The sequence below is a fragment of the Trachurus japonicus genome, chromosome 3 (genome assembly GCF_045865225.1).
Source record: "Trachurus japonicus isolate A0001 chromosome 3, Traja_1.0".
NCBI lineage: Eukaryota > Metazoa > Chordata > Actinopteri > Carangiformes > Carangidae > Trachurus > Trachurus japonicus.
In genome coordinates, this window is record NC_140909.1 from 32,155,952 (window position 1) to 32,175,761 (window position 19,810).

General features: G+C 39.8%; 2 protein-coding genes across 2 annotated transcripts; both read left to right on the forward strand.

The window, feature by feature from the left end:
* The first annotated feature begins 6,091 nt into the window (after positions 1-6,091).
* On the forward strand, positions 6,092-13,066 carry nqo1 (NAD(P)H dehydrogenase, quinone 1). Its single transcript, XM_085770576.1, has 7 exons — positions 6,092-6,107; positions 6,940-7,015; positions 8,752-8,919; positions 9,323-9,453; positions 11,222-11,335; positions 12,360-12,461; positions 12,622-13,066. Exons 2-7 carry the CDS (start codon positions 7,012-7,014, stop codon positions 12,955-12,957), a joined length of 855 nt encoding a protein of 284 aa, XP_085626702.1. The 5' UTR covers positions 6,092-6,107; positions 6,940-7,011; the 3' UTR covers positions 12,958-13,066.
* Positions 13,067-13,892: 826 nt separating this feature from the next.
* Positions 13,893-18,384, forward strand: LOC146990213 (gamma-aminobutyric acid receptor-associated protein-like 2). Its single transcript, XM_085770588.1, has 4 exons — positions 13,893-14,091; positions 15,348-15,403; positions 15,511-15,683; positions 17,787-18,384. Exons 1-4 carry the CDS (start codon positions 14,058-14,060, stop codon positions 17,875-17,877), a joined length of 354 nt encoding a protein of 117 aa, XP_085626714.1. The 5' UTR covers positions 13,893-14,057; the 3' UTR covers positions 17,878-18,384.
* Positions 18,385-19,810: the final 1,426 nt, after the last annotated feature.

Sequence of the window (19,810 nt, forward strand, 5' to 3'; positions counted from 1 at the left end):
AGACTTAGATAATAATTTGCTCTCATACAGCTCAATGCATTTTTTTCACATCAACTTTGTAACTTGCTGTTAAGTGCTTTTTAATTTCTCTTTATTTTAAGCATCATTGAAAAATCTCACATTCATCAAAGTCTCAACCTCTCTTATTCACAACTGATCATGAGGTCATGGGTTCGTCCTGCCTCATTCATGTTGTACTTTCTGCTAGAGACTTCATTCAAATTCGACAAACTTCTAATGATAAAGACCCACTCCCGTGAAAATCGTGTTTTTTGAGCTTTTCACATGTTCCTGTGGCATTTTTCTTGTGTTAGAGCACATATCAGCAGAAAAGGAAGTGCAAATTGCATAGTTTTACACTATGCGCTGAATCTGTAATTATACAATGCAATCGGGGGGCAAAGTCAAAGTCTTCTGACCATGAGATTGTGGGTTCAATTCCTACCTTGGTCAACCATTTGTATGGTCATCACTGCTTGCACTATTTTTACAAAAGTGTCCTCTACTTACTTGTTGTGGTTAATTTATTTTCCCAGTCGTCCTCTGTTGACTTCTGATAACTTGCTTCATGTTGAAACTGCTGCTCTCAGCCTGAAATTCACAGAAATTTTCATTCTAAGTCATTCAAGCTTGACTCTCAAGCTTTCTTGATGTTGACAGTGCAGATCATTAACAGACAACAGTCTCTGCAACTGTGTGTGCACTGTGGCCTAGAGGCAGAGTGGAAGTCTACTGACCATGAGATTGTGATTCCAACCTTGGTCAAACATTTGTATGGTGGTCACTGCTTGCACTATTTGCTAATTCTGCAACAGCGTTCAGCTGCTTTCAGCAGTCACACCATTTCCATTCTTGGAAATGCTTTTTCTAGTTAGTGTGACTGCTGAAGCAGTCACACTATTGTTCTTCTGTTTGGCCATTTTCTTCCGCCTTTTTACGGTCTTCTTCTAGTCCTTCATACTTTGTGCTATTTCAACAATTCATATATCAAAACGTGCAGCTTCTTTTGAACTTTATCGGCATTACTTTTCTCTTTTTAACTATTTATACTTTTTCAAATATTTAACTTTTTCACAAGAAATCTCACATTCATCAAAGTCTCAACCTCTCTTCTTCACAACTTCACTGTAGTGTAGGGGTTAGGGTAATTGCTTGCCAACCCTAAGGTCACTGGTTCGAATCCAAGGGAAGAACTCTTGTTATGTTATGTTGAATTCTGCTCTCTTCCACTGCCTTCAATTGGTTACAGGTGTTTGTTATCTCCTTGATTACTCATACCAGTTTGCAGCACATCATCACATTACAATGAATGACAACAGTTTTGAAAGCAGTGTGCTCTCTGTAGCCGAGTGGCAGAGTAAAGGTTTAATGATCATATGGTCATAGGTTCGATTCCTGCCTCAGTCTTTTCACTTCATTGCTTGACTTATTCAGCTGTCATTGGACAGTCTTTGATTTCATAGTATAAAGCTCATTGTAACTCAGGTTCTCTGTGGCCATATGGTTAGTGCTCAGCCTGAAATTCACAGACATTTTCATTCTAAGTCATTCAAGCTTGACTCTCAAGCTTTCTTGATGTTGACAGTGTGCAGATCATTAACAGACAACAGTCTCTGCAACTGTGTGTGCACTGTGGCCTAGAGGCAGAGTGGAAGTCTAATGACCATGAGGATGTGGGTTCGATTCCGACCTTGGTCAAACATTTGTATGGAGATCACTGCTTGCACTATTTGCTAATTCTGCAACAGCGTTCAGTTGCTGTCAGCAGTCACACCATTTCCATTCTTGGAAATGCTTTTTCTAGTTAGTGTGACTGCTGAAGCAGTCACACTATTGTTCTTCTGTTTGGCCATTTTCTTCCGCCTTTTTACGGTCTTCTTCTAGTCCTTCATACTTTGTGCTATTTCAACAATTCATATATCAAAACGTGCAGCTTTTTTTGAACTTTATCGGCATTACTTTTCTCTTTTTAACTATTTATACTTTTTCAAATATTTAACTTTTTCACAAAAAATCTCACATTCATCAAAGTCTCAACCTCTCTTCTTCACAACTCCACTGTAGTGTAGGGGGTAGGGTAACTGCCTGCCAACCCTAAGGTCACTGGTTCGAATCCAAGGGAAGGACTCTTGTTATGTTATGTTGAATTCTGCTCTCCTCCCCCGCCTTCAATTGGTTACAGGTGTTTGTTATCTCCTTGATTACTCGTACCAGTTTGCAGCACATCATCACATTACAATGAATGACAACAGTCTTGAAAGCAGTGTGCTCTCTGTAGCCGAGTGGCAGAGTAAAGGTTTAGTGATCATATGGTCGTGGGTTCGATTCCTGCCTCAGTCATTTCACATCATTGCTTGACTTTTGATTCCAATTATTCAGCTGTCATTGGACAGTCTTTGATTCCTCATAGTATAAAGCTCATTGTAACTCAGGTTCTTTGTGGCCATATGGTTAGTGTGTTAGGTGTTGTGCTATTTCAACAATTCATATATCAAAACGTGCAGCTTTTTTTGAACTTTATCGGCATTACTTTTCTCTTTTTAACTATTTATACTTTTTAAAATATTTAACTTTTTCTGCAAATTAAACTCTAGACAAATTATTTTCTCCAGTTTTGTAGCCACACTTGTCTTCTGGCTAAAATTCTGGTCAAAAATGCAAAGAGACTTAGATAATAATTTAAAATATTTTTTAAATGCAGCCAGGGAGCTCTCTGCTCTCATTCAGCCCAATGCTGAGAGTTCTCCACAACTCTGTCTGTAGTCCAGTTGGTTACAGGTGTTCGTTAAGAGACGCATTAATTGCTTCTGCCACCGTTTGCAGCACATCATCACATTACAATGGCAACATGCTTATGTCTGTGCTCTCTGTGGCGAAGTGGCAGAGTAAAGGTTTATTGATCATGAGGTCATGGGTTCGATTCCTTACTTTTTTTTTTAAGCAGAAGCCAGTGATCCTCTTATCAAAGGTTTTCTTTACCCTTCACGTAGTGTCTCTGTCTGTAGCCTAGTGGTTAGCTTGCTGGTCTGGAGACCTGAAGATTGCTGGTTCAAATCTTGCCTCAACAACAATTATAGTGAATTATTTTCCCAGTCGTCCTCTGTTGACTTCTGATAACTTGCTTCATGTTGAAACTGCTGCTCTCAGCCTGAAATTCACAGAAATTTTCATTCTAAGTCATTCAAGCTTGACTCTCAAGCTTTCTTGATGTCAGATCCCTAGAGGCAGAGTGGAAGTCTAATGACCATGAGGCTGTGGGTTCGATTCCAACCTTGGTCAAACATTTGTATGGTGATCACTGCTTGCATCACACCATTTCCATTCTTGGAAATGCTTTTTCTAGTTATTTTTCCACTTCCGGCCGATTTTCGATGCGCTACTAGTCCTGCAACTCGAAGAGTTGCAGGACAAATTATATATCAAAACGTGCGTCCTGATCGGGATCGGTGTGCTATTACTTTTCTCAACAGTTTACGAATTTTTCGCGACGTAGTCGCGAAAAACTGCGCAAAAATTTTGCATGTAAGTCAATGGGACGGGCGAGAAAAAAAAGACCGAAAAAGACCAATCATTGGAGTTTAACAAAAGTCTACTGCTCAGGCATACTTTCACCTAGAGACTCCATTTAAACTTTAAACAGTAGACACAAGTCTTGTGTATTGTCATATTACTCCACGTTTTGATAGGTCATATAGTTTTTGATCAATCCCTGATCAATGACCATGATCATTTTTGGAGAAATTATGAGTTTATAATGGGTGTGTATAATGTTCGTGTCAGAGTCCGTGACATCATCACAATTTACACTCTACAGACATAATTTTTTCAGAATTTGTAAGACAAACTTGTTTAACCTAATGTGGTTACAGCTCCTCCATATCAGTGCTTATAGAAAGATGATCATGTGTCTGTCTGATCAGCTCTGTCTTGACCTTAAGATCGTGGGTTTGATTCCCATGTTGACAGAGATGGCACAACCCGCAGTAGCTCCCGTGGCCCATTCAAAATTTCCCGAGAGGAAATTTTCTAGTTATCTCCTGTAATATTATTTTTGCTTTTTGAATTATTAAAAGGCTAGGCTCAAAAGCTACTACTTCAGCCTAGGGGAGCATACGTCAGTCCGACTGCCCATAAGTCCTCATGAAGTTGAAACATTCATCCAAACAGTTCTTTCTGGTACACATATTTAGACAGAAGCCTTGAGCACACCTGTGTTTACCCCTAGTGCAGATTAAAACAGGAAATAATAAGTCAAAACTCAACAAAAATTCAACAGGCTGCAAAGCTAAATGCTAACATGCTAACCGTTTTACTTTGGTCCTTTAGCTCCCTAATCCTCAGTCCCAAACTTTAGGCTACTGATTTAGTCTACTTGCCAGCCCATAGGGCCCCATTGTGAACCCAATTCGTTGAGTACCCCAAAGTTTTATGTTAGAAATATATAGTATGGGTCTCCAGTATTCAGAAACTGCCGGATGCTAATTTATATATATTGGGCAATTAGCACAATTGACATAATTAGCATAAATTAGCATCGTTTCCTATATGGGCAATATTTCAGCAAAATTGACTTGGCTGATCTGGGCAATATTGGAGTGGTTTTAGGGGTTATTGATGATGCTGAATCCATTTCTGACATTTTCAAAATTCAAAATGGCTGTCTAAACCGGTAGTGACCAGATTTAAACCGCCAGTGGGCCGATTTTGATGGATTTCAATCTGGTCCCTTCCGGTTTAGACAGCCATTTTGAATTTTGAAAATGTCAGAAATGGATTCAGCATCATCAATAACCCCTAAAACCACTCCAATATTGCCCAGATCAGCCAAGTCAATTTTGCTGAAATATTGCCCATATAGGAAACTATGCTAATTTATGCTAATTATGTCAATTGTGCTAATTGCCCAATATATATAAGTTAGCATCCGGCAGTTTCTGAATACTGGGGACCCATACTATATATTTTAACATAAAACTTTGGGGTACTCAACATTTCCGGGTACTCATTTTTGGCAAGTAGACTAATTGCATTTAGAATACATTTAATGAGTGCATAAACTTATCATGAATTTACTATGAAACCATATAGGACATACATGCATAATTGCTGTGCGCTGACTTATTGATACAATTTGTGTTTGAACCTCTACCTGTGGTAGCTCCATATCTGGGAGTGTAATGTTTGTTTTGCATTTGAACTTTGAATTGTCCTACAATGTGCTGTACAAATGGACATGAGGAAGAGTTAATTTGATTTGTACTCATTTGTACTGAACTTAACTAGTATGAGACTAGTAGACTACTCAACTATTAACTGAGTTTTGTTGGTCAAACTTCATTAGGGTCTTTTTCTTCTTCACCATGTGCTTCTCACTGTCATTTTAATGGTAGCCTACTGTATTAAACAATTGTTTTGTTTTATTTTGTTTTGTTTTATGGTGATTGGTTGTTGTTGTTGTTGTTGTTTTGTATGTTTAATGGCAAGAATGTTGCTCAGTGATAGATTACTAGAATAATTAGATATTGAGTGAGGGGCAGGCAATATAAGATGTATCTTCTCCCTGCTCCCTTCCAACCAATGGAAGGAATGTTGTGATGATATTGTCAAATTGTGAAATTGCCTTGGTTGGAATAAATAAAAAGAAAGAAAGAAAAAAAGAAGTCTCAAGCCTTTGTGACCTCTGACCTTTGATGAGTGTACAATAACAATACTGTATATGTATATAAACCTGGCACACTTTGACTGTTGTGTCTGCTGCTGCACACAGTTACATCACAGCTCTTTACGTGTAAGCCGAGCATCTGAAAAATGTCCCCCATGGCAGGTAACCTGGGCAGGTCTCAGCGCCAAGGCTCCTCCAGGTGATCAGCAGGTGACAGAAGTGTCCGTGTCACATTCCTGCCTTGTTACATACCAGTCTGACATGTGACGTGCAGAGGGTGCGTCTGATCCCCAGGAGGATAATACACGAAGCAGCAGTGAAGTGGAACTCAACGTGACCCAGAAACAGTATAGTGGACACAAAGATAAAAACACAGGAGCAGAGACGAGAGTGGAGCCGTGAGGTCCGAGCTCTCCACAGAGGACCTGTTTCCTGTGAACCCTGGGTAAACTGAACTGAGTTCTGTGTGAGATCTGCTTGTCTGATGTCTGATTAGTCTGAGGACGAGAAACCAGGTGATCCAGCAGGTGACAGAGGTTTCTATGTAGCATTCCTGCCGCATTACACAGAAAGAGGAGCAGGGTGAATGTCTGAACAGCCACTGAATGGAGCTCATTGTGTTTCCAAGATTTTTTTATTTTTTATCATTGATTGTTTTATATAATAGTTTTTATTTTTTCAGGGTCAAAGCACAGTACATCTGAATTAAACAAGTAATTAATTTAAGGCTTGGTTAAAAAGTGGGATTTCTATTTACCATTAAGACAAATTTGGTTACTGCCTAATTTAAAATGATATGAAATGATACTTTTTCACTTCTATTTCCTCTAAGATGTGTGAGAAGTTTTCTCTACTGCTCCACACGCAGTCAGTCAGACAAAAAACAAAAGGTGACAGGTGACGTAAACACCGGGACTTGAGGGAACGGCTAAGGCTTTACTAAACTGACACCTTCCTCTACTTTCCTGCTAATAAGGTGAAATTAAGTGGGATTAAAGCGTTTATTAAGCCACATGACCTGCTCGGATTATCCCTTAAAAGTGACCCAAACATTCTTTTCCAGGCCAAATGAAACCAATCTGATTCCCCTGCACCAGTGACTAGACAGCCCCGCTGGCTGGCTCGCACACACACTCCTCCTCCTCAGCCAGGAACTAAACCGGTCCTGCAGTCTGACAGCAGAGGTTTTTTTTTTTTTCTCCTCCAGTGTGTAGCTGTGAGACTCAGACACGTTTACTCCATCTGATATCTAATCTAAGCATGTTTCTCACGCAAAGAAAGCCACCGGGTCTATAAAGGTGGCCCGGCCCAGATCCACAGTGCAGACCAGGATCCAGCAGACAGGCAGCATGGGTAAGTCTCTGCCTGTTTTACTGCTTTCTACTCAAATCAGTCTGTGCATGTGAAAACCACTTACAGTAAAGTCAAAGACAAAGTCTGGTCACGCTTCATGTAATGTATTCACACTGCTGCTGAACAAATGTACTTTTTTTCTGCTCTTAGTGAAGAAAATATCTTGATTTCGTTCTGTGCTGCACCTTAAGGGCTAGAAAACAATTAGACTTATCTCAGGAGATCAACCATTTGTTTCAAAGCTCAATATCATGTGGTGCTCACATATGAATTAAATCAGCTATAAAGCTGTACCTTTTTATTTTTTGTGTGCTGTTTATAGTTAAAGTATATAGTTTATTACACACTGTTGTAGTAAGCAAGTAAAATACAGTTTATGCTGACAAATACAATATCTGTTTACAACCAGATGCAGTTGGTGTTAACATAGAAATCTGTCTTGAATGTTTAGGTTAAGTTAAAGCTTTTCTCACACTTAAATCTGCCTTAAATCTGTAAATCATTCACCTCTCTGTGGACAAATCAGATTTTATTACTGTGACTTCACACAGTAGATAAAGAACATAAAAAGTTTAATTCATTTAGATTGTCTATTGTATTATTCCAACAATAACTAATCCTCTTGGTCTGAGAAGAGGATCCATATCTTTTCTGTCACCCCAACATATTATTCAACATTTAACTTATTTAGCCTCTATATGCACTGTATAAACTGTTTATGACACACTAAATTGTATTGTTGTAATTATTATCATTATTTTAATCATAGACTTTACTCCCCGAGAGAAAGAGGGCACAGGTCATTGTTGTTTAGCAACAAACAACAAACAACAAAACAACACTAGCTACATTTAGCTACAACATGTTTACACCAGTAAGTGTAGAAAGTGTTAAAACTTTGATGATTGTTATTATGAATATCAATCATTAGCAATATCATTGCATTCATAACTTTCTATTATAATTATAATTATTGTATACAATCAGCTAGAACAACCTATCGTCAACTTATCAACCTACACATATCAAAAATCTAATATGCACTTTGTGTTTTATGTCAGTGCCATTTTTTCACCTAACATACTAAAAATACACTGTGAATACTGTACTCACTGATATACTGTATACTTACTGTAATTTGTGTTCCTTTATAAGCCACATTTTCACCTCTCCCCTATTTTGTATGGTGGCCCTGAGAGCTAAACAAAAATAAATAATGCAAATAAACAAACTTGCTGCTGAAATACCTTCATCAATTTGACGAAACACAAGCTGCAAAAAAATGACAATGGAAATTAAAAAAAAATCTGTATTGTTGTGAGATTTTGTTCAAACATTCATCTTTCTTTGTTGATCCTTAAATTTTCCTCTAGCACCATCATCAGTTCAAAATTAGTAACAGAAACCAACAACCATCAAAGCTAACAACTTTCTGTCTGCAACACATTGATACAATAATTATATTGTATCAATGATATGCATGTGATAATATCATTTTGTCATCATTATGTTTTGCACTTTTTTAGTGTAATTGTTGTTTTTGTTCAGAAGACTTATATTGTGAAATGTTTCGGCCACAATATCACAATATTCATATAAAGTTTCCTGAATTGAATTGAACTGATGAGTCTGTGTGTGTGTGTGTGTGTGTGTGTGTGTGTGTGTGTGTGTGTGTGTGTGTGTGTGTGTGTGTGTGTGTGTGTGTGTGTGTGTGTGTGTGTGTGTGTGTGAGACAGCTCAGAAGACGGCTCTGATTGTGTATGCCCACCAGAGCCCGGGCTCATTCAATGCAGCGGTTCGTGATGTGGCTGTTGAGGAGCTGACGGAGCAGGGATTCAGGGTCATCGTGTCCGACCTTTACGCCATGAACTTCAGAGCCAGTGCCACACAGGAGGACATCATTGGTTTGTCTGTCTCTCTCAACACCTACTGACTTCCCACCTCTGTCTGTGGCCTTCAGGTCCAAGTCCAGGACATGATACAACTCATACTGTAAATGTATTGGTTGTGGATTAATCCACATGGAGTGCTCTAGTAACTATTTGGGGCAGCAGGAAGGGAAGCGTTATGGTTCGGAAACATAAGATTAATGGATACACATATAGTTTAGTTTAGTTTATTAGTTTAATAACATTTAACATTTAAAGGGGAAAAAAATGAAAGGATGGTTGCACCAGATTTAGCTCCCAGCTAATATCCATCTGTAGTCTCTACACTTTTGCTACTTATGCTACTTTTCAGGATACAAAAACTATGGAACATCACCTTATGTGTCCTTTAAGTCCTGATGGAGTTTATCATGTGCAGGTGAACTGAAGGAGCCGGAACTTTTCAAGTATGGAGATGAGACAATGCACGCCTGGATGGACGGCCGCCTGAGTGAGGACATCGTGGCAGAGCAGCGCAAAGTGGAGGAGGCCGAACTCATTGTCTTCCAGGTCAGACACCCCACCTCTCCGGTCTGCCCTGCGTGGAGTCACAAGTGCTAAAACACATTTCTTGGCATGACATTTCCTCTCTGATTTTCTCAGAACTGTAAACACAAAACTCAACTATCAAACCACTTTCACCAAACCTCTGATTCACTCTTCTTGCAACACCAAACATATCAAACACCTCCAGTTTATCTCCTCTGAAATAGAGAAAAGACTTTTATGTTTTCTAAAATATTATTCACACCTCACAACAGGTACAGCTACAGGTGTGCCGTACCTGCGTTTAACCTGGGCTTAACATTTTGCATCATGAGTGCAGCTATGTGTACACTTCTAACTCACAGCATTAGACAAGACTTTATAGACTATGGAGGACGTTTATTTCCATGAAAAGTGAAAACATCAGGTCAAGTTCAATCATCTTTGTAGATAGATGCTGTCATTGTCAAGAAATACAACAAAACTTCAGCAAATTCCTTAGCATCTTTAAAAAATACATAAATAAAATAAAAATAATTAAATTATACACACCCACACACTCTCTCAGCTAACAGACTCACTCACTTGTACCATTATCTCATCATGTAAAAAGTATATGAATTAAAATGACATTTATTGTGAAGAGTCCTTTTAGTTACAGTAGGTCTGGTGGACTGTGTGGATTACTACACCAAAGAAAGTAGTTCCACATAAATGTGCTCTTTACTTCTATTTTTATTTGACAGTGTTAAGATATATCCTACACCAACTTTTGTTTAGGAACATTTTTTGTGACCTGTTTTAAGGAGAAACAGTGACCACTGAGCTGAGAGCCAGAGTGCGGGGAGGGGAGTCAAAAAGTGTTGTTTGATGGACTTACACACACTGGTTTTTTGAATTATCTGCAATAAACAACAGTGATTTTAAATTGACTTGTATCAGCAGTAGTGACATCAAAGTCACAGGTGTTATTTTTTCACCACAGCAGATTAACACTTGTACACATGTAAAAAATAATAATGTTAAAGCAGAAGTAAGCGTAATGTTTGTGTTAATATAAGTCTTAAATAGTTATATCTTCCGACAGCAATCACTTGTATAGAGTGTTTGGTCTGAAACACGGGTCTGTCAGTCACTCTGCTCTGCTGTAAGCCGAGGAGAAAACTTTCCTTGTATCCTACAACCTTTATCCAATGAGGAGAGAGAACGGTATAAAGGGGCAGTCCTCTCTGTGTGTGCAGCCAAGGGATGCGCGTGAATGTGGTGACGTAGGGACGAGGGCGGGGACTGCTAACTCCATCCTCTGGCAGGAAGTTAGCCAAAACGACCGGATCATACTTCTGCTTTAAAGGCGACTGCATTCTGTTTTTCTGTGTCAGCGTCTGGGCCTTTGTTTTGCCCATTGCCATGACTCATTGGGGCGACAACTGTTGTAATTGTTATTGGTAACGGCTGAGATTTTTCTGGCTGTGACAAATCAAAGTGTGAGGGGGTGAGAGGTGTGGCTGTCACACCTGGAGATCAATTACAGAGTAGCACACACATTATACTGCTTTTCTTTTTTATTGTATTGCATGGCAACAAGAAAATAACACCAGCCAGCCATATCCTGTATGCTTCACTAAATCCCATACAAATTAAAAGAATAAACCAGCTGCTTGGTTTTTATCCTGCATGTCAGAGCATGGAGGTGATACACATAGTCTACAAAACAGCATTAAGAAAAAGCACACATCCAAAATGAAGACATTAAAGGAAAGAAATTAATTTGTTTCTCTGTGGGTTTGTGCAGTTTCCTTTGTACTGGTTCAGCGTGCCCGCCATCATGAAGGGCTGGATGGACAGAGTCCTGGCACAAGGTTTCGCTTTCTCCCTGGAGAAGATGTACAACAACGGCATTTTCAAGGTGTGTACCACATAGGCAACATGGATTCAATTTTTTGTTATCTAATTATTGCTACACTACTGTTGTCATTATTTCCTTGTATTAGGCTACTTCAACTGTGATGGGGTCAAGACAGGTGGGGAAGCTGAGGTCACTGTGTATCATTGAATTGAACTGAGTAATTTTGTAACATAATATAACACAACACATGGAAAGAGTGTGGGGAAACATCTGAACATCTATCACAGTGAAATTGTCATGGAGCTACTCAAAACATTAACAACAAAACAAAAACTAGGCTAATTCAGACATGACAGGTGCAACACAATATGATAGGACTCACTGCAACACTGATGAAACATTTGGATCTAAGGTAATCCAATCGAAGAAAGTGTCAAAACATCAAAGTTATTAATAAACTAACCTCATTTTAATTTTATCTTTTTTGGTGTAGCTACATGATTTGATTTGATTTTTTAATAGTTAGCGTTTTTTGAATGAATTACACTATATTGTATATCTTAATATTTTATCATTAGGTACATGACGGTGTGTAAAAGCACCGGCAGAACTGTCTTTTGGACATTTTTTGAACATAAATGGAGTTAGCCTAATCTTCACCTTAATCCTGCTCCAGACCAGGATTGCCCCGTAGCATAAGTCACCATGGTTACAAGGTTGGCATTCGTGTTAACCACTTTGATGGAACGGAGCTGAGGCTCAGGTTAATGGGACAGAAAGTCTGAGCTTAGCTCGAAGTGTCAGGCTTAGCCAGAACCATGTTTCCTTGGTTACTGAGGTGGAGCTAGTCTCGATGGAACATTGTTGGCCACGTTGATGGAACTCTCACTAAAATAAGCGAGACTCAGCCATTTAAGCCAGATTTTGTGCTAAGCGAGCTTGATGGAACAAACACCCTCCTGATACTGATACTCAGGATTTGGTCTCAAAAGTGGTTTCCAGCACTAAACTTATTTCGATTCTGTAAGTAGAGGCAGCATGTTTCAGCCTGTATGATAACTGTGTTTTTGTGTCCATTAATAAGGATAAGAAGGCGATGTTGTCCTTCTCTACCGGAGCAACACAGACCATGTTCCAGCCTGATGGGGTCAATGGAGACATCAACGTCACACTGTGGCCTCTACAGGTATTTTACAACTGCACTGCACATTATATCCTCCTACCTCATGTTTCTTATCTGCATCTCTCCACTGTAAACTATCTTGTACACACCATGAAATTACCTCACGTACATGTTCAGTGCTGGTGGATGTTTGTGAACCTGCCTCTCTCCCTGTGTCCTTCAGAACGGCACCCTACACTTCTGTGGATTTCAGGTCCTTGCCCCTCAGATCTTCTGGAGCCCGGCTCACTGTCCTCCCATGGTGCGAACCGCAATGTTAGAGGGGTGGCGAGGCCGGCTGAAAGGACTGCTGGCAGAAAAGCCTTTGACCTTTGCCCCCTGTGAGCTGTTCGACCTCAGTTTTCAGGGGGGGTTCTTGCTCCGGCCTAAAGTGAAGGAGGAGCAAGAGTCGCAGGCCTACGGCATCACCACCGGACACCATCTGGGAAAACCTCTGCCGCCTAACAACCAGACAAAGGCTCAGCCCACGGATGGAAATAAACCGGACTGCAAGAACTAGGACCTCCTCCTCATTCTTCAATGTGTGTTTAAGATCATTTAAATGTAATATATGTGATTTTATTCATGCTTTGTTTTCTGGAGCTAAAATTAAACCATTTACATTACAATGACCATGACTTGTTTTTATTACAGTTTTTCGCAACTAAAACACATTTCTTGAAACATTTTTTTCTCATTGTCAAACTACTTTCACTTAGGCTAACCCCTGACTCTTCCTGCAAAACCAAAAACATCAAAAACCGTCAGGCAGTTTGGTCTGTTTTCAAAATCAAATGCTGTTTTTTTTTCTTTGTAGAAACATTGAAAACACATAACAATTTTCTCATAAAAAGATATTTTATATTTCATTTTAAAAAAAACACACACACACACACACACACACACAAAACTCTGTCTGACATAGGCTACTGTAAGTATGTAAGCATAAGGGTCTGGTGCAGCAAGTGAGCTACTTCTGCAGGAATGGCGTTCAATTCAATTCCTAACCCTAACCCAATGTTAACAGTCACTACCTACAGACTCTGTGGGAGAGGGCCCAGGCCCACGGAACCCCTCGGGCCTCATCCACCCATGAGTACTATCGCAGAGACTGCAGCCCTGCGCCCTGCCATGAACTACACACTGTGGTTATGTTTATGTTCTGCACAGAGCGAGAAACATGCGGGAGGCCCAAACATGACGAACAGGGAACACTGCCAAGAAGGTGGTGTGAAAATCACATATCCACAATGGATATCCAAAGTTTGTAGTTGTAATAGGTCGATTTGGTGGAAATGTGTTAATTAAAGCATCACATTTACATTATTTAGGAATAAGAAAGTGACAACGTTGCCTCTCCTCCTCGGCTCGCTCCCCCTCCGCTGCGGGGCGGAATGGTACGGTCTCTCGTGACGTCATCGCTGGCTCTTCGCGAAGACGGGGCTGTTGTTTGTTGTTTTGCTGAGGAGCTCGTTGCCGCTGCGCCCTTAGAGTGTCTACTCAAGAGGTTAACATCCAGACAACACAGAAAGAGAGACAAAAAGAAGAAAACCTGAGTTAACTGTGAAGTCGTGTTTATAATCTGTCACATCGAGCGAAAAGAGCCCGGAAACGGCAAACATGAAATGGATGTTCAAAGAGGATCATTCCTTGGGTAAGGGAGGAGGGAGGTGATCAAATAGTGTCAGAAAATGTCTACGCAGATTAATTTTCTTGAAGGATATGCGTTATTCAGGGCTGTGATAGTGTGATTGGGGGGTGATGTTTATAAAAGCCAACTTAAAAAGACGTCGGCCGCACAGACTGGCCTGTCCTTCAGGCTTTTGTTCAGAGAGAGGAGGCTTTGGTTTGTAGCCTAGCTGTGTCGACCGCATCAAACACATTAAAAATGGCTGAAAATATTAATGTCAGTTCATGTAAAAGCCTCCTCGCGTATCTCCGCTCACAAAATGACGCTTTGAGTGAGTATGGTCCACGAATCATCGTGTCTTTTGTCCTCACAAGTAAAGGGGGGAGACGAGCTGCTTCCTGGCTAATGGTGGGTATTGACACATTAAGCTGCTGAGCCTTCGCTCTGTATTGACCTGCTGTTTGCAGCAGCAGGACAATGCAGCTTCAATGTGTCTGTTGTGCAGCTAAACATCAGATTATTCATCCGTCTCCACCTGACTTTAACTCCACTGGCACGGAAAAGGAAGTTGTTGTGCAGAGGAGTCGCAGCAGGCCTCAAGGCCGACTCAGCTCCCGACTAAAGCTGAAATGATCTGTCACTAATGATCAGTCATCAGCCAGACAACTATTGGGTTTATTGCCATCTGTCAAATACACGGATCCTGGATCCTAATTAAAAGTGACGGAACCTGATCAAAAGTGAAACAGAAAGAAGAGTGATTACAATTTTATGGTGTATTTTTATAATCACTGATTCAAATAATTTGTTGATAAAATGTCATAAAATGTAAAAACAGAATTGTGGAAAAGTACATCACTGTTTCTCATAGGTTATACAGTAGTTGTCTTTTCCACCTGATAGTCTTAGGGGGGCTAATAATCAGATAATGGTTTCAGCAGGAAGTTAGTGTAACAGCTTCCAGCACAGAAATGGCACCACTATCCCAGAGTTAATGTGCTGTTGATGTTTTATTCATGATAAAAGCTGCTCATTCGTCTTTAAGTGAACAAATTGATGGCTGTAGTTCAGACGGTCGCTGTGCATCTTAATTCACAGCGGACGTCCGTAGATCTCACACCTCAGTTGTCCAGTATTGATCTGTGTCCATCACCCGTTTCCTCTGATGTTGTTCAAAAGTGGAGGTATTGAGTAAGAGACATGTATTTCTGTTCTCATGTGAAACAACCAGCTTATTGATGCCAGTGTTTTGTCTTTGTCTTTTTGTTTCCGTCCTGAAGAACATCGATGCATAGAGTCAGCCAAAATACGCAACAAGTACCCTGACAGGGTGCCGGTGAGTGATGATAATGGAACTCCATGTCTGCTTTCTTTCATCACATGTTGCCTGTTGTTCTACTCACATCTGTGTGTGTGTGTGTGTATGTGTGTGTGGTTTGTCAGGTGATTGTGGAGAAAGTCTCTGGATCACAGATCGTGGACATCGACAAGAGGAAGTACCTGGTCCCCTCTGACATCACAGTGGCTCAGTTCATGTGGATCATCAGGAAACGCATCCAGCTGCCCTCAGAGAAGGCCATCTTCCTGTTTGTGGACAAGACCGTGCCTCAGTCCAGGTCTGAGCCAGGACATTAGAGATTTTGTACTTATTTTTTACTTTTAGTCATAATTAATCAGATCATTCAGGTCTCTGTTTCAGACCTGACAACAAGGAAAACAATCTTAATCAGGCAAACAAAAAAACACGATTCATACAACACAAACAAACAATGGGAAGAGTCGTAAAAATCAGATCTATTTAGCTTTAAAATTTTAAAATGACAGTAGGGCTGTGTAGCTATTGGCAACAGTGTGGCAATACAATAGATAATTGCATTTTTTTTTTTTTTTGAAAAGTCTATTTTTTAGCAAAAACTCTTATACCCCTCTTACCCTGATTAGACAGAAGTTTGCTTATTTTCATCTCTGTCAACACATATGAGGGATATCTGGGGTTAGGTCATTAGTGCATCGTGTAGTTGTAAACATCTGATGATGATTCTTGTGAAGTTTGCCATTAGTGATAAAGTGCTTAGATAAACAGGATGTAGCTGTTGAAGTGAAGATGCTGCAGCATGACGGCACAGAATCTCTCGGTTATCAAGTGCTGACATGAAAGTCGAGGTCACGATAGTTTTACATTTTGAACAGGACAGACGGTCTTCGATGTCGTAGAGGAAACTGAGCCTGATAATCGGTCTCTGCTGCAGGGGCAGAGAAAACATGGATGTGATCTGTTCCACGTTTAAAACAAGTCTGCGATTAAGAAGTGGCGAAGAATTCAGAGGCAGAGTGAGGAGCAGTTGGAGCCTCAGCTGGAGCAGAGCCAGGGGCGTCTGGGAGAAAATGGACAATGAAGTAGTGATTAGCTGAGCTGGGATCAGATGCTCCCGGGCTGCAAGGAAAGAACATGATCTTGCAAAAAAGACAAAAAACTATTATTGCCAAATAATGCCGTAATTCCCTTGAACTTGGTGTAGTTTGAAAAATTACACCAACATTTTTTTTTTTGGATTATTAAACTAAAAAAAAAGTTCTTTGGATGAGTTGGATGAGGAATCGTTTCTGCTCGAGTTTGAACAGCTGAGCTGTAACTAGTCTGTAACCTCATGGTCATATAAGGCTGTTGAGATAAAAGTACAGTCAATCATATTTATGGCTCTTATCAGCAGGCACTCAGTGAAATTTCAGGCGTCATCACAGTCTGTATAAAGTGACACTGTCCCTTCTTCATGGCCTCTTATCGCCATCATGTGTCTTCTGTGGTTTGAGTACAGAGGCAGCATCAGCTCTGCATTTTAAACAAAAAAGAGAAGTAGGTGGAGATGTTTGAACTCGTCACACTGCCACACAGCAAGAAATAATAATCCACTGTAAAGGTTTCACATAGAGGCTGATTCATCAGCCAGGGTGAGCAGCAGTTACACCCAACACTCCTCTCCAGCTGGTTGGTCATCATCCAGCACCTTCAGTCTCTATTTTTAGTCCCGTCACAGAGAGCAACAAGTAGGGAGGATTACAGCATTGGTCAGTGTAGCGACACATACAGCTCAATATTACTGAAGTTTTGCTTTGACCAGTGGTGTTATTATTATTTTGGTCCAAACTCACATAAGCAAAAGATTAAAGAGATTAGAAAGATTTAGCCTAAGTTTTTTCTTGTTTTCAAGTCTTCCAGAAATAAGTTTCTCTTGGTCCCAATCCAAGTCTTTTGATATCTGGCATAAACTGACATTTGCTCAAATATTCATAAAATATGTATCTGACATGTTATGATAAAATTCTCCGGCAAATATTGAAGGTTCTGATTAAAAACTATTGAACTGATGAGCTTAAATTATTGAGCGGATATTAAGAAAGGAAGGATCTACAGCTGTACAGAGGTATAAAGGGGGTAGAGCATCTTCCCTGACCAACAATCTTTGAGCTAAGCGATTTTATCACGTCTCCTGACAGACTGATTACAATTGCTGCAGCAGTAGATAAGGTTTAAAAAAAAGTAGGTGTTGTCTTATATTTGATAACATCAGGTCTCTCTCAGGACCAGACATGAATCTGAAATGTCAAATGGGGAAAATGGTGGATTTGCTGAAGCAAAACACAATAACATGGAATAAGATCAGAGGATGTCGTGGGTCACCTGTGGTCTCCCGTAGTAACCGCCTCTCATTTTGTTGCAGCATCACGATGGGGCAGCTGTACGAGAAGGAGAAGGACGAGGATGGCTTTTTATACGTGGCGTACAGCGGGGAGAACACCTTCGGTTTTTAAATCAAGAAGCCATTATCATGACCGGCCTTTTCCCGCGGCGCCGCGCGGCCACACCGACACCCACCCACATCTAATCACAGCCCCGACTCTGCCCCTGGAGACACGGAGGGAAGCCCCAGAGAGATTCAGCCACACGAACGCAACAGAAGGATGTACAGACCGCTCCCGACTTGATGAACGTAATGAGTGCACCGGCGTGTTTGTTCTGGCCCATGTTGCACCACTTCTTTACAGATACATAGATTCAGTTGTGTATAGTGTGTTATATTTCAATTATTATCTGTTTGATGTTGTGATTTGAGTGTTTTAGGAGGAGCTTTGATTTTATTTTATGTTGTTTTTTTTTTTTTTCACATTTTAAACGATATGTGTGAATGACTTTTGCTTTTAGTTCTGCTTTCCTCTTTGGAGACAATATTTAAAAAAAAAAAATAAAAAAAAAATTAATTTAAGTATTTGAAGGTAAGGTAGCTGGATGACCTAACCAATAAAAAGATTCAAAATAAACCTTGTTGTTGTTTTTTGATTCCAGCACTGTATTTATGGAAAGTAGATTTCTGAATTAATTGAATAATTCGTGGCTCTTTTCATTGTAAAAATTCAAATCTTATTTTGTCCAAACAACCAAAAACTCCAAAATCTTGCATAACACACAAATAGTTGTGTTAACACAAATTAGTACATGTCTCAATCATCGTATGTATCAGGCACGTGTCTACATGGGCTGGGGTGGGGGGAGGAATCCAATGAAAACTCACAGGTATAGCTTCTTCTTTTCTTTTTCTTGAGATTTCATAGTTGTGAATTAGGTTTTATTGTAGCCTACTGAAGATCCAAACCTCCAAATGCTCATTATAAATCTAAATCTAAAATTGACAAAGTTTAATTATTTTTTTCTTTTTAACAGAGTAATGACTTTTAACAGTTTGTTAATCCTTTACTGACACTTTATAAATGATCGTCTGAACCACTGACAAATAACATGTGATAGATTACTTGCTTTATAAATGCTGAATCCATCACATACTGTATGGATGTTACATTGCCCCCTCTGTTGGCCATGTAGGGTAACTAACTTTCTTTCTTTCTTTTTTTTTTTTTTTTTAAACTTTCTCTGTGCTCTTTCCCTTGCAGGGGTGTATATAGGGAGGAGTTATCGCTCTTCTCTTTCTCTCTCCTCCCCCGATCCTGTGCTCCACCATGTCCGGCTGAGGAACTCAGTCTCAGTGTGATCTTTTAAATCCAGATTACACATTAATCAATTTACAGTATGTAGGTTTTTAGAAGTGTTCAGAGCACAGTGGATCTATTAATTAGGCTATATAGATATAAAATTAGCATTATTAACATCAGTTTCACTTTAAAACTGTGTGACTCAGTTGTTTTCCTATTTTCACTTCCTCCCCAGTACTTACCACACAAAACATCTACCAGAGGAAGAAGCCGATATTTCTTATTTCTGTGAACCACACACAATGTCAATGCCTGACTTGTTGACCTGTGTCCTCTTTGTTACGGGGGAATTTATTTCTGAGTCTTTTCTTCACTTTGTGTAACAAGGTTTTGCTTTGTTTTTCCTGATTTTCCTTTCCTTTTTTTCTTTCTTTTTCCTTTAATTTTAACCTGCTTGGATACAATATTTCATTTTTGTCTGATATTTGCTCAACTTACAGTGTTATGCACTCTACACTGGAACGTTTTTTGTTGACATGTTGACTGATTTGGGTCTATGGAGAAAAATAAATGAAATGAATGAAATTAAATTTTTTCAGTCTGTAAAGTTGGACTTGTGTAGTGTTTGGTGAGTATATTGTATATTCCTCTCATTTTTTCAATCCAAATTCGATACAATTTACAGCTCCCTGGCCACTCCTTGCCCTTCAAGCACTGGACCTATAGGGCAACAGAGCCTTCAGTGTAGCTGCCCCCTCCC

What these genes read in the sequence shown, in the direction of transcription:
- nqo1 (XM_085770576.1), top strand. An exon ending in CACACAGGAGGACATCATTG is followed by an intron (nt 8,920 to 9,322) that starts GTTTGTCTGTCT and finishes TATCATGTGCAG; the next exon opens with GTGAACTGAAGGAGCCGGAA. An exon ending in ACAACAACGGCATTTTCAAG is followed by an intron (nt 11,336 to 12,359) that starts GTGTGTACCACA and finishes TCCATTAATAAG; the next exon opens with GATAAGAAGGCGATGTTGTC.
- LOC146990213 (XM_085770588.1), top strand. Translation starts at nt 14,058, where the DNA reads ATGAAATGGATGTTCAAAGAGGATCATTCCTTGG. An exon ending in AGTACCCTGACAGGGTGCCG is followed by an intron (nt 15,404 to 15,510) that starts GTGAGTGATGAT and finishes GTGGTTTGTCAG; the next exon opens with GTGATTGTGGAGAAAGTCTC. An exon ending in AAGACCGTGCCTCAGTCCAG is followed by an intron (nt 15,684 to 17,786) that starts GTCTGAGCCAGG and finishes ATTTTGTTGCAG; the next exon opens with CATCACGATGGGGCAGCTGT.